Here is a 15,050-nt window from a genome sequence, read left to right as displayed (position 1 = left end):
GAGGAAGCCATTTATATATACAGTTATGATTCCTACAGATTAATTATGTGATGCAAGCCACTTGCTTCAAAATGAAAAAATATTTTAAAATGAAAAAAGGTCAGTAGCTGAAATAATATAATTTGCTGATAGAAAAATAGCTATGATTTACTTTTTGACACTATTGCTTATTTTCAACAAGAGAGAGAGACAGTAGAAATTTACTTTATTAGAATTTTCAGCAATATGGTTTTTAAAAAACATTTCTTTGTACAATACATAACAGTTTTATAAATTGAATTCAATAAGAATTTAACAAGTCCCAGTCTGTCACTGAGAAGGTAAGATGTTTTGACTCAAAAATTGGTCCTTTCTGTTCAAGTGTAACTGTATCTTTATTCTGTAATTCTTCATTCATCTCAGTTTTTTCTTGTAGTACAGAAATGTTTGACATATCTGTGTTTCTCCTGTAGAACTGCAATTTCTCAGATTTCTCGCTTTCCTTCTCATCCAGGAATTCAAAAGATTTCTCTTTCTTGTGTCTTTTTCCGTCTGTAAAAGAGACCTCATGAAGTGCTCTCATAGGTATAATCTTTTATTACAGTTTTATTTTGCATTGTTAAGTCTTGGCTATCAACACTAAAACCAGAGAGAGGTTTTGACAAGAGTTTCAGATATTTTGAACTGTTACAAGACTTTCAAGAACTGCTGTTGTGACTCATTTAATTCTTTTTAAATGAGGGATGAACAACCTTTTTTGTCAACAGTAATAGCCCCATTTTGTCAGGAGTCATCTGTTGGAGACTGCATGCAGGAGTACATGGGGCTGAAGCAAGGAGTGGATAGGGCAAGAGCTAGAAGTAGATGAATTTGCCTTCTTATCTCTTCCTTTCTGCAAGCTCCTTCCCACTCTCTCCTTCTTCCTCCTGACCAAGTGGACTACTGGGTAGGACACAGATCACTTTTGAAGAATCCTGAACTGCTTGCTTGCTCTGGACTTTTGAAATGAAGCTAAGGATTGATTGATACCAGGTTGAGGGCCAAATGTCAAGGACTGCAGGTTGCCCACCCCTCACTTAAATGGATTATAAAGTGATGGAGGGAAAGCTCCTTGCAACTCTCAGCAAAAGTAGTAGACTATGTACAGACACAATAATGCAAGATCCTGCACCTACAGCTGCATGCTACTCAACATTAGCAAAATAAACATTTGTGATATAATCATACTCTGGTCAAACTTTTGAACCTTGAAGGCCACATTCGATGTTAGGTTGGGGGCTATGTGTGTATGTTGACCGGAAGGCCTTTTCTTCGCTCTCTCCCCAGCAACTGGTATGAAAGTGGTATTCAGCAGGAAAGAGGATTTGGGAATCCATGAGAGGGCACTCTTAAGGTCTCTGGGAGTCACAGGATGTGCACCCCAATCAAGTATTAAACTGAATAAACAAGCTATCAATCCAGTTCCAATAAGTCCTCTTCTAATGAATCCTTAATTACTTTGTTTAGACTTCATGCTAGGATCTAAAGAAGCTATTTAGGATCATAGGAGGGAAATGTTTTCTTGGTTTCAATCTTCCAATTCCCACTACCAAAGACAAATCACTATTCAGTTTCAGAAGCAGCTTGCTGCTTCTGATCTGTCTGTGTGTGCATGTGTGCAGAAAGTTCAGTTTGTACATGTTTTCAGCTGTGTTTAAATAGTCCCTTTGGCTCAGTGAGCAAAAATACAGCCTAATTCCAATACTCTCTCCAGGAACCATTCCCAAGTTGTTGTTGGATGTTGTTGTTGTTATTTATATCCTGCTCTTTTTCCAGAACTGGGACTCAGAGCGACTTCACAAATATTAAAAGAACAATACAATTAAAAACACAGAAGACAGGTGCATTAAAAAGGAATTAAATTATTACAATTTTAAAAGAATAAAATACATTTTAAAAAGATAAAATTGTATAAAACACTTTAAAATGAAACAACATCTCAAGCCTATCCTTTACAAACATTCACTTGTAAAAGCCTGTCTGAACAGGTAGGTCATAGCAGGGACGTAGCCAGGGGAGGGCTTTCTTGGGGTCTGGACCCCCCCTTCCGTTAGAAAAATGAATGGTGTGTGCTGCTGCACCGCCGCACCCAAGCCCCATTATAATGGTAGCACTTAGTCTGGACCCCCCCTTCCTAAAATCCTAGCTACGTCCCTGGTCATAACCTGCTGATGGAGGGCCAACAAGGAGGGAGCCATTCTGGTCTCCCTGGGAAGGGAGTTCCAGAGTCTAGGGGCAAGTTATGGCTTAGATTAGAAGTAAATACTGTAAACTTTACTTACAGAAACATTGAGCTGCTGTTCTCGATTTCAATTTTTCTTTTGCCTTAATTGATTCTAAGATTGCATGCTGCCATTGCAAGATAGTCTGAAAAAATGAAGGAGATGCTGTAAGAGTCAAACTTATCCACAAAGCTGATAGGAAAGGTACTAAGGACAAAATACCCAATTATTTAATATGAATACCAAACCATTTCCTGTACATAGAATTTAAAGTGTTGTGTTTAAAGGTTTATATATGTCCTCTTTATACAGAAAAATAAGGTACTGAGAACAAACAACTGTGGTACATACCCCTACCAAGTGACACACTTTTAAGTTTGCTTAATAATATAATAGTGATATTTTTGTTGTAGTTGCTCCCCTTTTCAGATGACATATTGTTAAAGCTTAAATACATATCTTAAACTAATACTGTACTGAAATATGCATGAGTAATCTCTAAATTCTATGTGAACATTCAAGCCATTAAAAATCCCTTAAGAAGCAAACACTTGTTAACATAGGGGAATATAACTATACGAAGATAGTAAATGGGTCTTGATAAAGTTAATTAACACGTACCTGTTCAGCCCACCCCTCTGTTTTGCAGTTGTTATGATCAAATTCTTCCAAAGGCTCTTCTGAACGAACTAGACCTATTTGTGACTGGACCTGACAAATGGTTGCCTTTGTACACTAGTGAAAAGGAGAAACCAAAGCAGATTGTGTAGGAGAACTCATTGCCAACCAAGGTGTCAGTTTACAGAAACACAACATTTCTTTTATTTTATTTTTTCCTTTTTGAATCCCAATATATATGAAAATAATTTCCTTTCATTTCTGTATTTTAAATGCTGCATTCAGATGTTTAGCAGAAACTATTTTTTCACCTTTAGGCCAGTCCCAGAGAGATCCAAATAGTTCAGCTTTTTGAAAGTAAGCAGGTACCTAATTCCCATACTGGTGATTCCGGGATTATCTGTACAAAAAGAACATTGCATAACATTTACACAATGATCAACATGCACACTTGTTGAATAGCACAAAGGAGATCAAAAGGACACCTTGGCTTAAAACTGTTATATCATGCTAGGAAAGGAACTTCATTGGAAAGATACTGACCAAATTCAGAAAGGATTTACATTTACTTAAATTGGAGCACAACCAATAACTCTGGGAGGGAGGTCATATTAAAATGTTATTTAGATTTTAAAAAATCTGGATATGATTTTGTTAAAATTCTCAAGGGTTACTAAAATACAGAGCACATAAATCAAGACTAAATTAAATGACTTCAAAACTCAAACTAAAACTTAAGTTGTCAACGTAAGATATCAAGCTACATGGATGAAAAGTAAATTTTTATAGTACATAAATTTTTGTATGCCACTATCCTTCCAAATTCCTATGTACTTCACCTTTTTAAACTCTGCATGATGGGCTCATCATGTAGTTACCACCTTTGCTTCAAGCAACTGATATTAACACAAATATGTAGCTAAATACTATATACACCAATGAGGTAGCAAAGTTTTTTCTCTTCTTAATGCATAAGGAAAGAGGAAGTATACAAGTAAGAAATTCAAAGCTGCTTATGTAGTAATTGCAAGTGATGGCCTGTTGCTGCCTTTGAACTTTTAAGATTTGGGAACAAATAACCGCTTGCTTGATGTTACTTTCCTTCTCCTCCCCACCAAAGCCACGTATGATCCCAAGAACAGCAGCTGACAAAGAGGTCACCCTGTTTTGGGCATTGTCAGATAAAGTGATAAAAATCATGTTGCTTACCAAGATGAAGCAGCTCTTTATATGAGTTGCATTAGAGTAAACCTAAGATAGGATGGAAATGCAGCAAAAGCTGCAAATAAGAAAAATCTAGAGGGAGCAGCTTAACAAAGAAGCTCTCCAGTAGTTTATTTAAATGTACTGATTTGTAGCTTCTTCTCTGCTCCCAATTGTTGACTAGAGCTAATGGTAGATTTAGGATAGCAAGCAAGTATCTATCTTCTTCTTGGGTATCTTGTCATTTCTGGGATATTCCACATATTATAGAACAGGATGGACAACCTCCAGATGTTCTTGCACTGGGGACAGGAAAGTACATGAGTCTAAGCCTTGTTGTGCCTCATTCACTCTTCACTGTAGTTAAGCAATATATGAACAACATACCGTTTCTATGTTTAAATGAACAATGGAAATATTGCTTGTTCTGTTGCACAATATAAAACACATCTAATGGCAACCTATTCATTTTTCTTTCTCTTTGCAGTAGAAGACTCCTAATAGGGATCATTTTGATTTCCCCCCATATTGACTGGGATTAACATTGGATTTGGAAGTATACCTAGTTTTTAAACTGAAGCCATACTTACAAGACAGATCTAATACTGTGAGATTTTCAAGTCCCCTTTTCATAATCCGAACAGGTGCAGTCATTTTGCGAAGACCAGCATCTGATAAGCAATTATCCTTCAGGAGAAGGCGTACTAGACTAAAGTAAACAAAAAAGTTAGTTTTACACAGAAATACAGGATAATGTTTTGTTATTGTTGTTAACTGCCATAAAGTCACCTTCAATTTATGGTGACACTAAGAATGAAAGATTTCCAAGTCACCTTGTTATCAACAGCCCTGCTTAAGGTCTTGCAAACTCAGGACCGTGGCTTCCTTGACTGAGTCTATGCTTGTTAAAAACAACCTCTTCATAACACGTACCAAGCACAAAATATTTCATTTTCCCTTTTCCAATTCTGCAAGCAGCCAGAAGACTTACTAGCTGTAGCCAAATGTACTAAAGAGGGAAATTAGCATCAATAAAATATATTCAGCTGAATGAAGGCTGTAAGGAAGCTGATTGCCAAAAAAGGCCACCTAGCAGTTATCATTGATTATTTGGGGACTGTGTAGTTCCTAAACAGTAGTTAAATAGGGCACAGAAGTCAGAACTAGTTAGGGAGAACTTCATATGACAATATGACTAGTTTGTATTATTATACTTACATACATAAATTCAATCCGAATGTTAAGGTGACTCACTTGGTTACCTAGACAAAACCACTCATATATCCAGTGTGAATGTCTCTACTCCAAGAATAATACAGAAGTGTATAATAGTGTATAGCACTAAGAAACATAATGTACAATACATGTTTCACATAGGAACCTATCAAATTCCCTTCATATCCTACTAAAATCGGGGATCACCATGTTGGATTGGATTGGAAAACTATAGCAGTCGAATGAAACCTAAGATAGTAAATGCTAAGCTGAAAGAAGGTAGATTTTGCTTCTTTTCTTCAATTTTTCTCTGCTATAAAGCATGTCCATCCAACATCTTGAAAAAGCAAAACAAAAAGTTTTATGTCTATACAACATAGTTTGGCCAACATTTTCCATATTAACTCGTATAATCCACTGCTCAGGAATGTGAAAAAATGATAAATCATCTGTGAGATCTACAGTGCATAAGATTTATTGAATCAGTGCATCTGAAGTTGCAAATGATTTGACTTTTTCCAGTTTTTAAAAAATAATAATCAACAAGGGGAAAAGCAGTCACTTGCCCCCAGTAAAAATGGTACCTGGATAGTGTTGCATTTGTGATATGTTGTAATAAATCATGATCATCTCCAAGTTTACAACAGGACAAATCCAAACATACCAGATCTTGGAAGGATTTAATTTCTTCAAGTTTTTCAGAAATAACTAGATAACTGAAAGAGTAAAAACAAAAGTTGAGTCCATAGCCTGGTTCAGTATCTTCCATTTTTGTATGTTAAATGTGAACAGCCAGCTTTCTAAGCAGGAAAAATGCTAGTCTGTCTTGTTAGTCAATTCATTCGAAATAAATTGGGCAGAGAGCAAATAAATAAATAAATAAATATTTTTAAAAATTCTTTGACCCTATTACTCTTTTTATGGTTTTGCTCTAAACTGTTATATAATTAATAAAAAGATCATTCACAGTAAACAATAACTGTTCTAATAAATCAAAGGCAACTTCAAGTAACTATGACAAAGAGCCAAATAAGGCCATTTAGCATATTCTATTTGTTTTGTCCCATTTTAATTTAGCTTCAAGCTGTACTTGTTTTTATTTGCTTACTTTCTCAGTCAGTCAACCTTTGTTAGGCATAGAAAAAACAACATGCATTTACAATAAAACTTCAGAATCGTTATTAAAATTTAAACCATAATCTTGTTGCCTCTACCAGAAAATTGGCCATTAACCTGGTAATACGTGGGTTCCGATCTTCAAATAGGTATTCCACTGATAACTCATTCAAACAGATATTCATTTCCAATAACCTTCTTAACAATTTTCCCCTCGGAATTATATACAATGGACAAAGCAATACAATATGATGAAGAACATCTGGAGCTTGATCACAGTGACATACACGATTCAAAAATGGAGTCTGCAGATATCTGCCCCTGGACACCTTCAGTCTTGCAAACAAAAAGGCCTTCCTTGACACCAGCAGTGAAAGGGTTTGAAAATAGTCCGGTATCCTACCCTGCAAGGCGGGGGATACCGAGCATCGCTGGAGAACACACTCTGGGAGGATTTGGATATGTCAATTGATGTTCTTTCTCTGCAAGGCAGACCCTAATAGATTTAAGACACTCCTTTTTGGTAAGTAAAAGGAGAGAATCAACATTTAAACCTACAGAAATAACTTTACTTTCATAAAATTTTGCCCAACTAGCATAGTAAACGTCCGATAGTAGGAACCATAAAAGACTGGATCTATTAGGCCTGAAATGTATCTTAAACTAAAACCTATAAGGGAAATTAAACATTTTTTGAAGAGTAGCAAAATCCAAAAACTCCTGAAAGAACAGCAGGAAAGACTAAATCAACCAATAACTAAAGAGGAAGTTTGGGAAGCAATTAAAAAAAAGTAAAATAGGCAAAGCCCCAGGTAATGATGGCCTTACATCTGCTTTCTACAAAACCTTTATTGAGGAAATTTGGCAACCTTTACAAAGAGTAATGAATGAGGCACTCGGGGGTAGGATACCCGATTCATGGAAGCAAGCAGAGATCATATTTATCAGGAAAGAAGGGAAAGATCCACTAAACCCGGCTAACTATAGACCTATTTCCCTCTTAAACAATGATTATAAAATTTTTGCATCAATTTTGGCGTGCCGATTAAAAGATTACTTAAGTAAAGCAATAGACGAAGACCAAAGAGGTTTCTTACCTAATAGATATACAAGAGAAAACCTAAGGACTGTAATAGATATACTGGAATACTACGAAAAACATAATGAGAAAAAACTGGGATTGTTTTTTCTTGATTTCGAAAAAGCTTTTGACTCGGTAAATTGGGACTCGATGATAGCAATACTAAAAATGATTGAAATAGGAGAGAATTATATTAATTGGTTGGAAAAAATATATGAGAAACAAAAAGCGCAATTGAGAATCAATGGAGAGAGGACTAGAATTATAAGCATTTCAAGAGGAACACGGCAAGGTTGCCCTCTTTCCCCTTTATTATTTCTGTTGGTTATAGAACTTCTAATAAAGGAGATTAAATTTAATACTAATCTGAAGGGGGCAAAAATTAAGAAACACGAATATAAAATTAGAGCCTTTGCAGACAACATAGTTATAATATTGGAAGACCCCATGGAAAATGTAGACGAACTTCTAGATATACTAAATTTATTTGGTGAAATTATGGGATGTAAAATTAACAAAGACAAATCAACCATCTTAACTAAAAATATAAAGACTAAGGAAGAGAAAGAATTAGAAAGAAAAGCGGGAATAAAGGTAGAAAAAAGAACCAAATATTTAGGAATTCAACTTTCAAAAAGATCCACAGAACTATTTGAGAACAACTACAAAAAATTATGGTCAAAAATAAGAGAGGATTTGATCAATTGGAATAAACTCAGTTTATCTATATTAGGAAGAATTTCAGTTATTAAGATGAATGTACTGCCAAGAATGTTATATCTATTCCAAACGATCCCAATCATTACTTCTGATAAAGTATTTAAGAACTGGCATAAGGACATAACTCAATTTATTTGGAGAGGAAGAAAGCCAAGAATCAAACTCAAATGTATGCAGGACTCTAAGGACAGAGGCGGCTTAGACCTTCCCAATCTAAAAATCTATTTTGAGGCATGTGTTCTATTATGGGTCAAATAATGGGTCACTCTGGAGGATGAGAAACTTCTAGATTTGGAAGGGGATGGCCTAAATTCTGGTTGGCATGCATATTTGGCGTATGGAAAAAGACAAAACAAAGATTTTACCAACCATTGTATCAGAAATCCCCTAATAAAAGTATGGAATCGTTATAAAGAAAGAATATTACCAAGGATGAGTCGGTGGGTTTCGCCTCATGAAGCTTTTTTTAGGAAAGAGATGTTAAAGGATGGGAAATGGTATAACTATGAAGATTATATAGAATTCCGAAATGGAAATTGGGAAATTAAGACAAAAGAGAAATTGGCAGAAGAGGGATGGAAAGGCACCTGGTTCACACACAGACAGATCTCGGAAAGATTTAAGACAGATCAAAAGCTATATGGATTTGACAGAAAGGGGGAAGAAACTCAATTAGGGAAAATATTGGCCTGTGAAAAAAATAAACTAATTGGTAAAATTTATAGAATATTACTCCAATTTGATACAGAAGAAGAAGTAGTAAAACATCAAATGATTAAGTGGGCTAGATATATTGGACACCCTATACTATTATCCCAATGGGAGAAAGTATGGAAAAACATATATAATTATACAGCTTCCCAAAATTTAAGGGAAAACTTTTATAAAATGTTTTACCAATGGTACCTCACACCAGATAAATTAGCGAAGTTATACAAAATAGGAAATACTTGTTGGAAATGTAAGAAAGAAATTGGCACTTTTTATCACTGCTGGTGGACTTGTAAAAAAGCTAAGCAATTTTGGACCATGATAAATAATTGTATTAATCAAATGTTAAACACCAACTTGCAATTAAAACCAGAATTATATCTTTTGGGTATATTTGGAGAAGAAATTACCAGCAAACAGGAGAAAGTTGTGTTTTATATGATATCCCTCGCTAGAGTATGTTATGCACAAAAATGGAAAGACAAGGATATCCCATCAAAGGAAGACTGGTTATTTAAACTATACGATGGAATAGAAATGGACAACTTAACTCAGGCCCTAAGGAATGGAAAAAAAGGAAGAAAAACTGAAGACTGGGAAGAAGTTACTAATTTTTTGAGAGACAATTTGGGAAAATTGGCATGTATTGCCATAAATTAAGTTAGAGGGATAGATTTAACCAATTTGCATAATTTTAAGAAAGTCAACTTTACAAAAATTAATCTATTTGGCAAGAAGGAAGTCACTGTATGAATGAAAAGAGCGCGTAGAACGAATGAAGGTTGAATGAAAGAGAAAAAGAGAAGGAATAGATGTTTAGGTTAGTTTAGGTTAGTTTAGAAAGGGAATAGAACTTCAAGATAGAAGAGTAAGCCTTAGAACCAAAGTAGTTAGAAGGTATAGACTGATTAGATATAGATTAGTTAGATAAATCATTAGAAGAAGGGTAGATAGCTATAGGATTGGGTGGAGACGGATTAAGTATGAATGATTAGTAACAATGTGTTGAAGGTATTTTTGCAAAGGCACAAAGGCTTATACATGTATGATGTATCTTTTTTATATATATACTGTACAAGATATTGTGTTTATATTTTTTCTGTATTGTTTTAATTTTTTTTAATTAATAAAATTAAAAAAAAAACTAAAACCTATAAGTCATCAACCAGGCTTTGGTTTCAAGAGCATTCAATCCCAGTTCAGCATAGAGAGTCAGATGGTGTACACATGGCGGTACAGATAATAGTCTCCTGAAAAAATGTGTCTGCAAACGTTCAGTCTCCTAATTAAAGGCTGGAATCCAGGTGAATATGCTGTAAAGTAATTGTGGTCTTAATTTGGCTTTGTAAATTTTTAAGGCCGCTAGAATATTCTGGTTGCCTTTTTATAATAAAAAGATTGTATAACTGCCAATTATCTTTTCCCTGTTTGTATTACTTTATCTCTCTGTTTACTCCATTGCCCGTTAAAATGAAAAAGGACACCAAGGTAAACATACTTTTTGACCTGCTCAATTGTTTGATTACCAATCTTCCATGTTCTCGGTACAAATCTCTTAGAAAATACCAATATTTTGGATTTCTCAAAGTTTAGTAGTACAGCGCGCCCGCACCATACGCGGGCGCGCCTTACGCGGCCTTGAGCATATGCGCTCAAGCCACGGGGCGGAAGGGGCGGCGCGTCCCATTCAATTGAATGGGCGCGCGCGCCCGTTGTGCCCTGCGCGCGCCCACGCCGCCGCACCGCCGCGCACGAGCCCCATTGTTTCCAATGGGGCTCGAGCATAGGCGGAATTTGCCTTACGCGGAGGGATCCGGAACGGATCCCCCGCGTAAGGCGAGGACGGACTGTAGGTGAAATTTGTCACAATATTCAGAAAATCTTTTCAAGGCTCTTACCAAACCCACCTGAAATAGAGAGAGTAATAAAGTATCGTTGGCATATTGGAGTACAAAAAGCAGACGATTCCCAGTGAAGGTGGGTGAGAAACTACTGTGGTCATAAAGGCAGGTAGATCAGCCACAAATGGATTAAACAGATGAGGAGCCAACACACAACCCTGTCTGACTCCTATACCAGAGTAGATAGGGTCTGTTAATAGGCCCGATTCAGAAAATTTCACTCTACAATGATTATTTGTATGGAGTTGACTTAAAAGAAACAACAATCGAGGATCTATATTAAGCCTAGCCAACTAGTCTCAAAGTAAAGGTTGGTGAATTGAATCAAAAGCAGCCTTCAGATCAATAAAAGCCACATATAGTTTACCTTTAGGGCGTGACAGGTATTTGTTTACAAGGAATGAAAGCACTGTTATGTTATCCACAGTGGACATATGTCTTCTAAAACCTGCTTGTTCCGGACCTATCAAAGCTTGTGCATTCATTCAACTCTGTAATTTCGAATCCAAATAACTGGCATACAGTTTGCCCATTACCGATAAAAGACTTATTGGGCAATAGTTACCAGGATGCTATCTGTCCCTTTTTTAAAGATTGGAAATATGATGGAATCCTTCCAATCAGCTGGAATCTCGCCAGAGTTATTTACAAGAGTAAACAAATTAACCAATGCCTTTGTCCATTGTTCGGGGCAGAATTTCAAAATTTCTGCTGGAAGGCCATCATATCCAGGAGATTTACCAGATTTTAATTTAAGGATCAACTGGTGCACCTCATCAGGCGAAACTGAGCTCCAAAAATTAGGAGAGTTTTTTATTAATAGATTATTATCAAATGTTTGGGCTCCCATTTTATTGGTAAAATACGAAAACCAAATCTGAGGAGATATACTAGGATGGACCATAGAGATGTCATTGTTCATATGGTTCCTAACTGCCACCCAAAAGGTTTTAGCCTCTTTGGATTTTAAAGTGTTATCCAGAGATGCCCAGTTGTGTTGGAAAAATATCTTCCTTTTGCCCTCCACGAGATTTGAATATTCTTTACGGGCTTTGTAGTAGGGCCCAAATTTAACCACTGGCTTGGCCAAAGCTTGATGGAACATTTGTCTTAAATTCCTTTTCCAGATAAGACGACTCTTATCAAACTATGTTCTTCTACCTTTAAAATGACTGAAGGGATAGGAGGCCTCATTTTGAAAGATAGCCACAGTATCCATATAAGTTGACAAGGGATCATCTATCCTAGTGCTAGTTGTTAAAACATTAAACCCATTTAAAATCCATACATTCTTAAAACTAATGCTAATAATATCTTCCATTTTAGGATCCCAATGAATACACTTCAATCTCTCATATTTATGGGCTGTTAAATCACACCTAGAAGATGCAGAAACTGGCTCAGATAGATCAAAGGAGACATATAAAGGCAAATGGTTTCTCAATAACCAATGGATACATTTTCTCCTAGCAGTTTCAAAAATGCTACTATATGTACATTATGCAAGCTTACCTTTTTTTCAAGCATAGCATTCGAAGTACTAAACTTCCATAAACATCTGTAAATTTTTGCAGAGCACAGATTCCTGTTTTTGGATCTGAAAATTTCTGTCTAGCATCTGCTGCATAGAAAAGTTTTTCTGCAATCTGCTCTGGAAAGCCAGTCAATGAATCAACATGATTAATGTTGTCAGCAATGTAACTCAGGACTAAGTTGAAGAGAGATTTGGCAGAATAGCGAAGATTTCCCTCCTTTGTGTATGTGAAGATGAAATGATCTGTCCTTCCATTGTCATTACCTCTGTTCACACAAAGCTCAACAGAGAAGCCTTTAGAGAACAGTCTTGATGGCCCTGGATTTGGAGCATGGTTGTTTCCTCTTCCTGGATTTTGATTCAACTTATATAGCTGACCATTTTCTCGAACATATATAGATCCTCTATCAGGAATATCTTCTTCATGGAGATAGTATGACATCCCTCTCTTAAACGTCTGGGGCAAAATAAACAAGGTAATCAGAAAACAAAACAGAAGCATATTAAATTTTTGTTTAACAACTTTAGATGGTGTTCAGTCAAAGCATGCCAATAAGTCCCAGTATTAGAAAAAGTTGTAAAGTCACTCAAGGAAGCCATGTTCCTGAGTTTGCAAGACCTTAAGCAGGGCTGTTGATACATAGGTGTCTTCATGTTTTGCATCAAGAAAGCTTTAGGTGCTCTAGAGGCTAAGCATGCCAGTCAGTCCCAGTATTAGAAAAAGTTGTCCTGGTGCAAATCATGAAGACTTCTTGAGAAATTCAGCATTCTCTACCAACATAGGAGCCTGTGGCTTCACAAAGGAAGGAGACATGCTGGATTCCGAGGAAACATTTTCTTTGAATTGCAAATTCACACTACATTTCCTTGACTTTGAAAATGTCCCAGTGACCACATGGCCAAAAAAGGGGGAAGGTGCCAGCCTTCAGATAGCCCTCCCTACAATCTGAACAAACAGCAAAATGCAGGCCTCGCTAACATCTTCAATTTCTGTCTCCTGTTTGTTTGATTGATGAAGAAGCCAGTGTGACTTCAAAAGCCTGCAGCATGTAATTGTGCAATTGCAGAATAATTTAAAACCAGAATTTTATCAGAATTAGCAGGAAGACCCAGAGCCGATTGGAAAGGAAAACATAGGCCCGGTACATACTTCTGAAAAAGGCCGGACTGGATGCCTTTTCCCTCCGGAGGGACGCTGCAGCAGCCAAACTGCATGATGTCCCTCCGAAGTAAAAAGAAACTGGAAAAACAGGTTCTTTTTATGGCACACTTCATAAGTGCGCCATTGCCACAGTGGTGATGTACACGACACACAGCAATGTGTATACGCTCTGCGTCCCTTACATCAATATGGCAATGCCCATGTGGACGGGATGCCACCATGATGCCACTGCCATGCTGTGCTGGGGACCTTGCAGTTGGCATGCGGTACCTAACCCTAGTATCGCTGGCGGCATGCTGCTTCGGGACAGTCTGTCCCAGGCCATAGTTTATTTTGCTGCAGTGTTCCCAGAGGAAATACATCCACATTAATGGGACCCCGATTCCAAAGTGAACCAAGCTTTTATAGTACTTTGGACAAGGAAAACTACAAATTACATTTCATTGGTTACCGAAATAATTTTCAACTCCTGGAGAAGTGAAATTCCAATTCAGATCTACCCTCTACTGCAGTATCATTGCACCTCTGAAGAAACCTTGCCATCAAAGCCCATGATCGCTTTGGCCTTAGGGTTGCCACAAGTACAGCAACAACACCTGAACACCTTCCTTCTTTGGAAATGGTTGCTTGGAGGGGATTTTGAAAGTGGGGAAGCCTCCAGACCTATGCTAGAGGCCTTCCTCACTACTGTCTGAAGTGTGCAAATTCAAAACAACTCCAGCCTGACTCCCTGATGGCACACAAGGAACAGCAACACTCCAGGGACACAGCAAGCCTTGGGTCAGCCCCAACTCAGAGAAAGGAAAGGAAAGGAATGAACCCCAGGTACAACTACACAGCAGGATTGAGAGAGACAGAGCCAGCTACTCAGTCTGCCAGGAGAGAGGGAGATAGACTCACCTTGGCAGCCCCAAGAAAGCGTTCAAGCAGAAACTGAGCGATACTCGCAATTGGCTCATATGGAGCCACAGAGAGTTTCAGCTAACATGCGTCTATGAGGATACCATAGAGATAGAAAATTAGAGTCACGCATGACTAATCTACAATCCTTTTCTCCTACGGAGGGGAGCAAACATCAGTAATGAGGGACTCCGCTATTCTATCTCTATGTTGATCTCATGCCATAGGGGAAAAAAAAGGAAGAGATTAGATCCCACATTTTGCATGACTCTTCACTTTCTATCTCTATGTCAGTGGTCCGCAAAGTGTGTCCCTTTTTGAAAAGGCTTTTGGACTTCAGCTCCCAGAATCCCAGACCCTTGGCCAACATGGCTGAGGCTTCTGGGAGCTGAAGTCCAAGATTATTATTATTATTATTATTATTATTATTATTATTTTATGTATTTATTTATTTGTATCCCGGTCTTTCCCCAAAACTGGGACTCAGCATTTAAAAACAGTACAATTACAAACATGGAAAAAAGTACCTTATTACAATATTAAAAGAGATAGTTGTTTTAAAGGGCACAGTCTGGGGACCACTGAGGTAGATTATTATTAGAGCCATGCATAGTTTGGGATCTATTCTCTGATTATTTTCTCCTATGGC

At 37.1% G+C, this 15,050-nt stretch overlaps 1 protein-coding gene across 3 annotated transcripts; it reads right to left on the bottom strand.

Moving 5' to 3' along the window:
* Positions 1-224: 224 nt before the first annotated feature.
* LRRC42 (leucine rich repeat containing 42) lies at positions 225-14,496 on the bottom strand. Of its 3 annotated transcripts, none has more exons than XM_089518666.1 (8): positions 14,402-14,496; positions 12,318-12,796; positions 5,861-5,992; positions 4,652-4,770; positions 3,170-3,258; positions 2,862-2,975; positions 2,301-2,385; positions 225-531 (listed from the first exon to the last, which is right to left on the bottom strand). In XM_089518666.1, exons 2-8 carry the CDS (start codon positions 12,779-12,781, stop codon positions 281-283), a joined length of 1,254 nt encoding a protein of 417 aa, XP_089374792.1. In that variant the 5' UTR covers positions 12,782-12,796; positions 14,402-14,496; the 3' UTR covers positions 225-280. The 3 variants fall into 3 exon arrangements, with proteins under 3 accessions (XP_089374792.1, XP_089374793.1, XP_089374795.1); XM_089518667.1 differs by lacking the exon at positions 14,402-14,496 and adding an exon at positions 13,953-14,310; XM_089518669.1 differs by lacking the exon at positions 14,402-14,496 and adding an exon at positions 14,165-14,310.
* Positions 14,497-15,050: the final 554 nt, after the last annotated feature.

This window comes from Sceloporus occidentalis, unplaced genomic scaffold (genome assembly GCF_023333645.1).
Source record: "Sceloporus occidentalis isolate IW3139 unplaced genomic scaffold, rSceOcc1.0.p SCAF_3, whole genome shotgun sequence".
Taxonomy (NCBI): Eukaryota; Metazoa; Chordata; class Lepidosauria; order Squamata; family Phrynosomatidae; genus Sceloporus; species Sceloporus occidentalis.
This window is presented reverse-complemented; position numbering and strand designations above follow the sequence as displayed.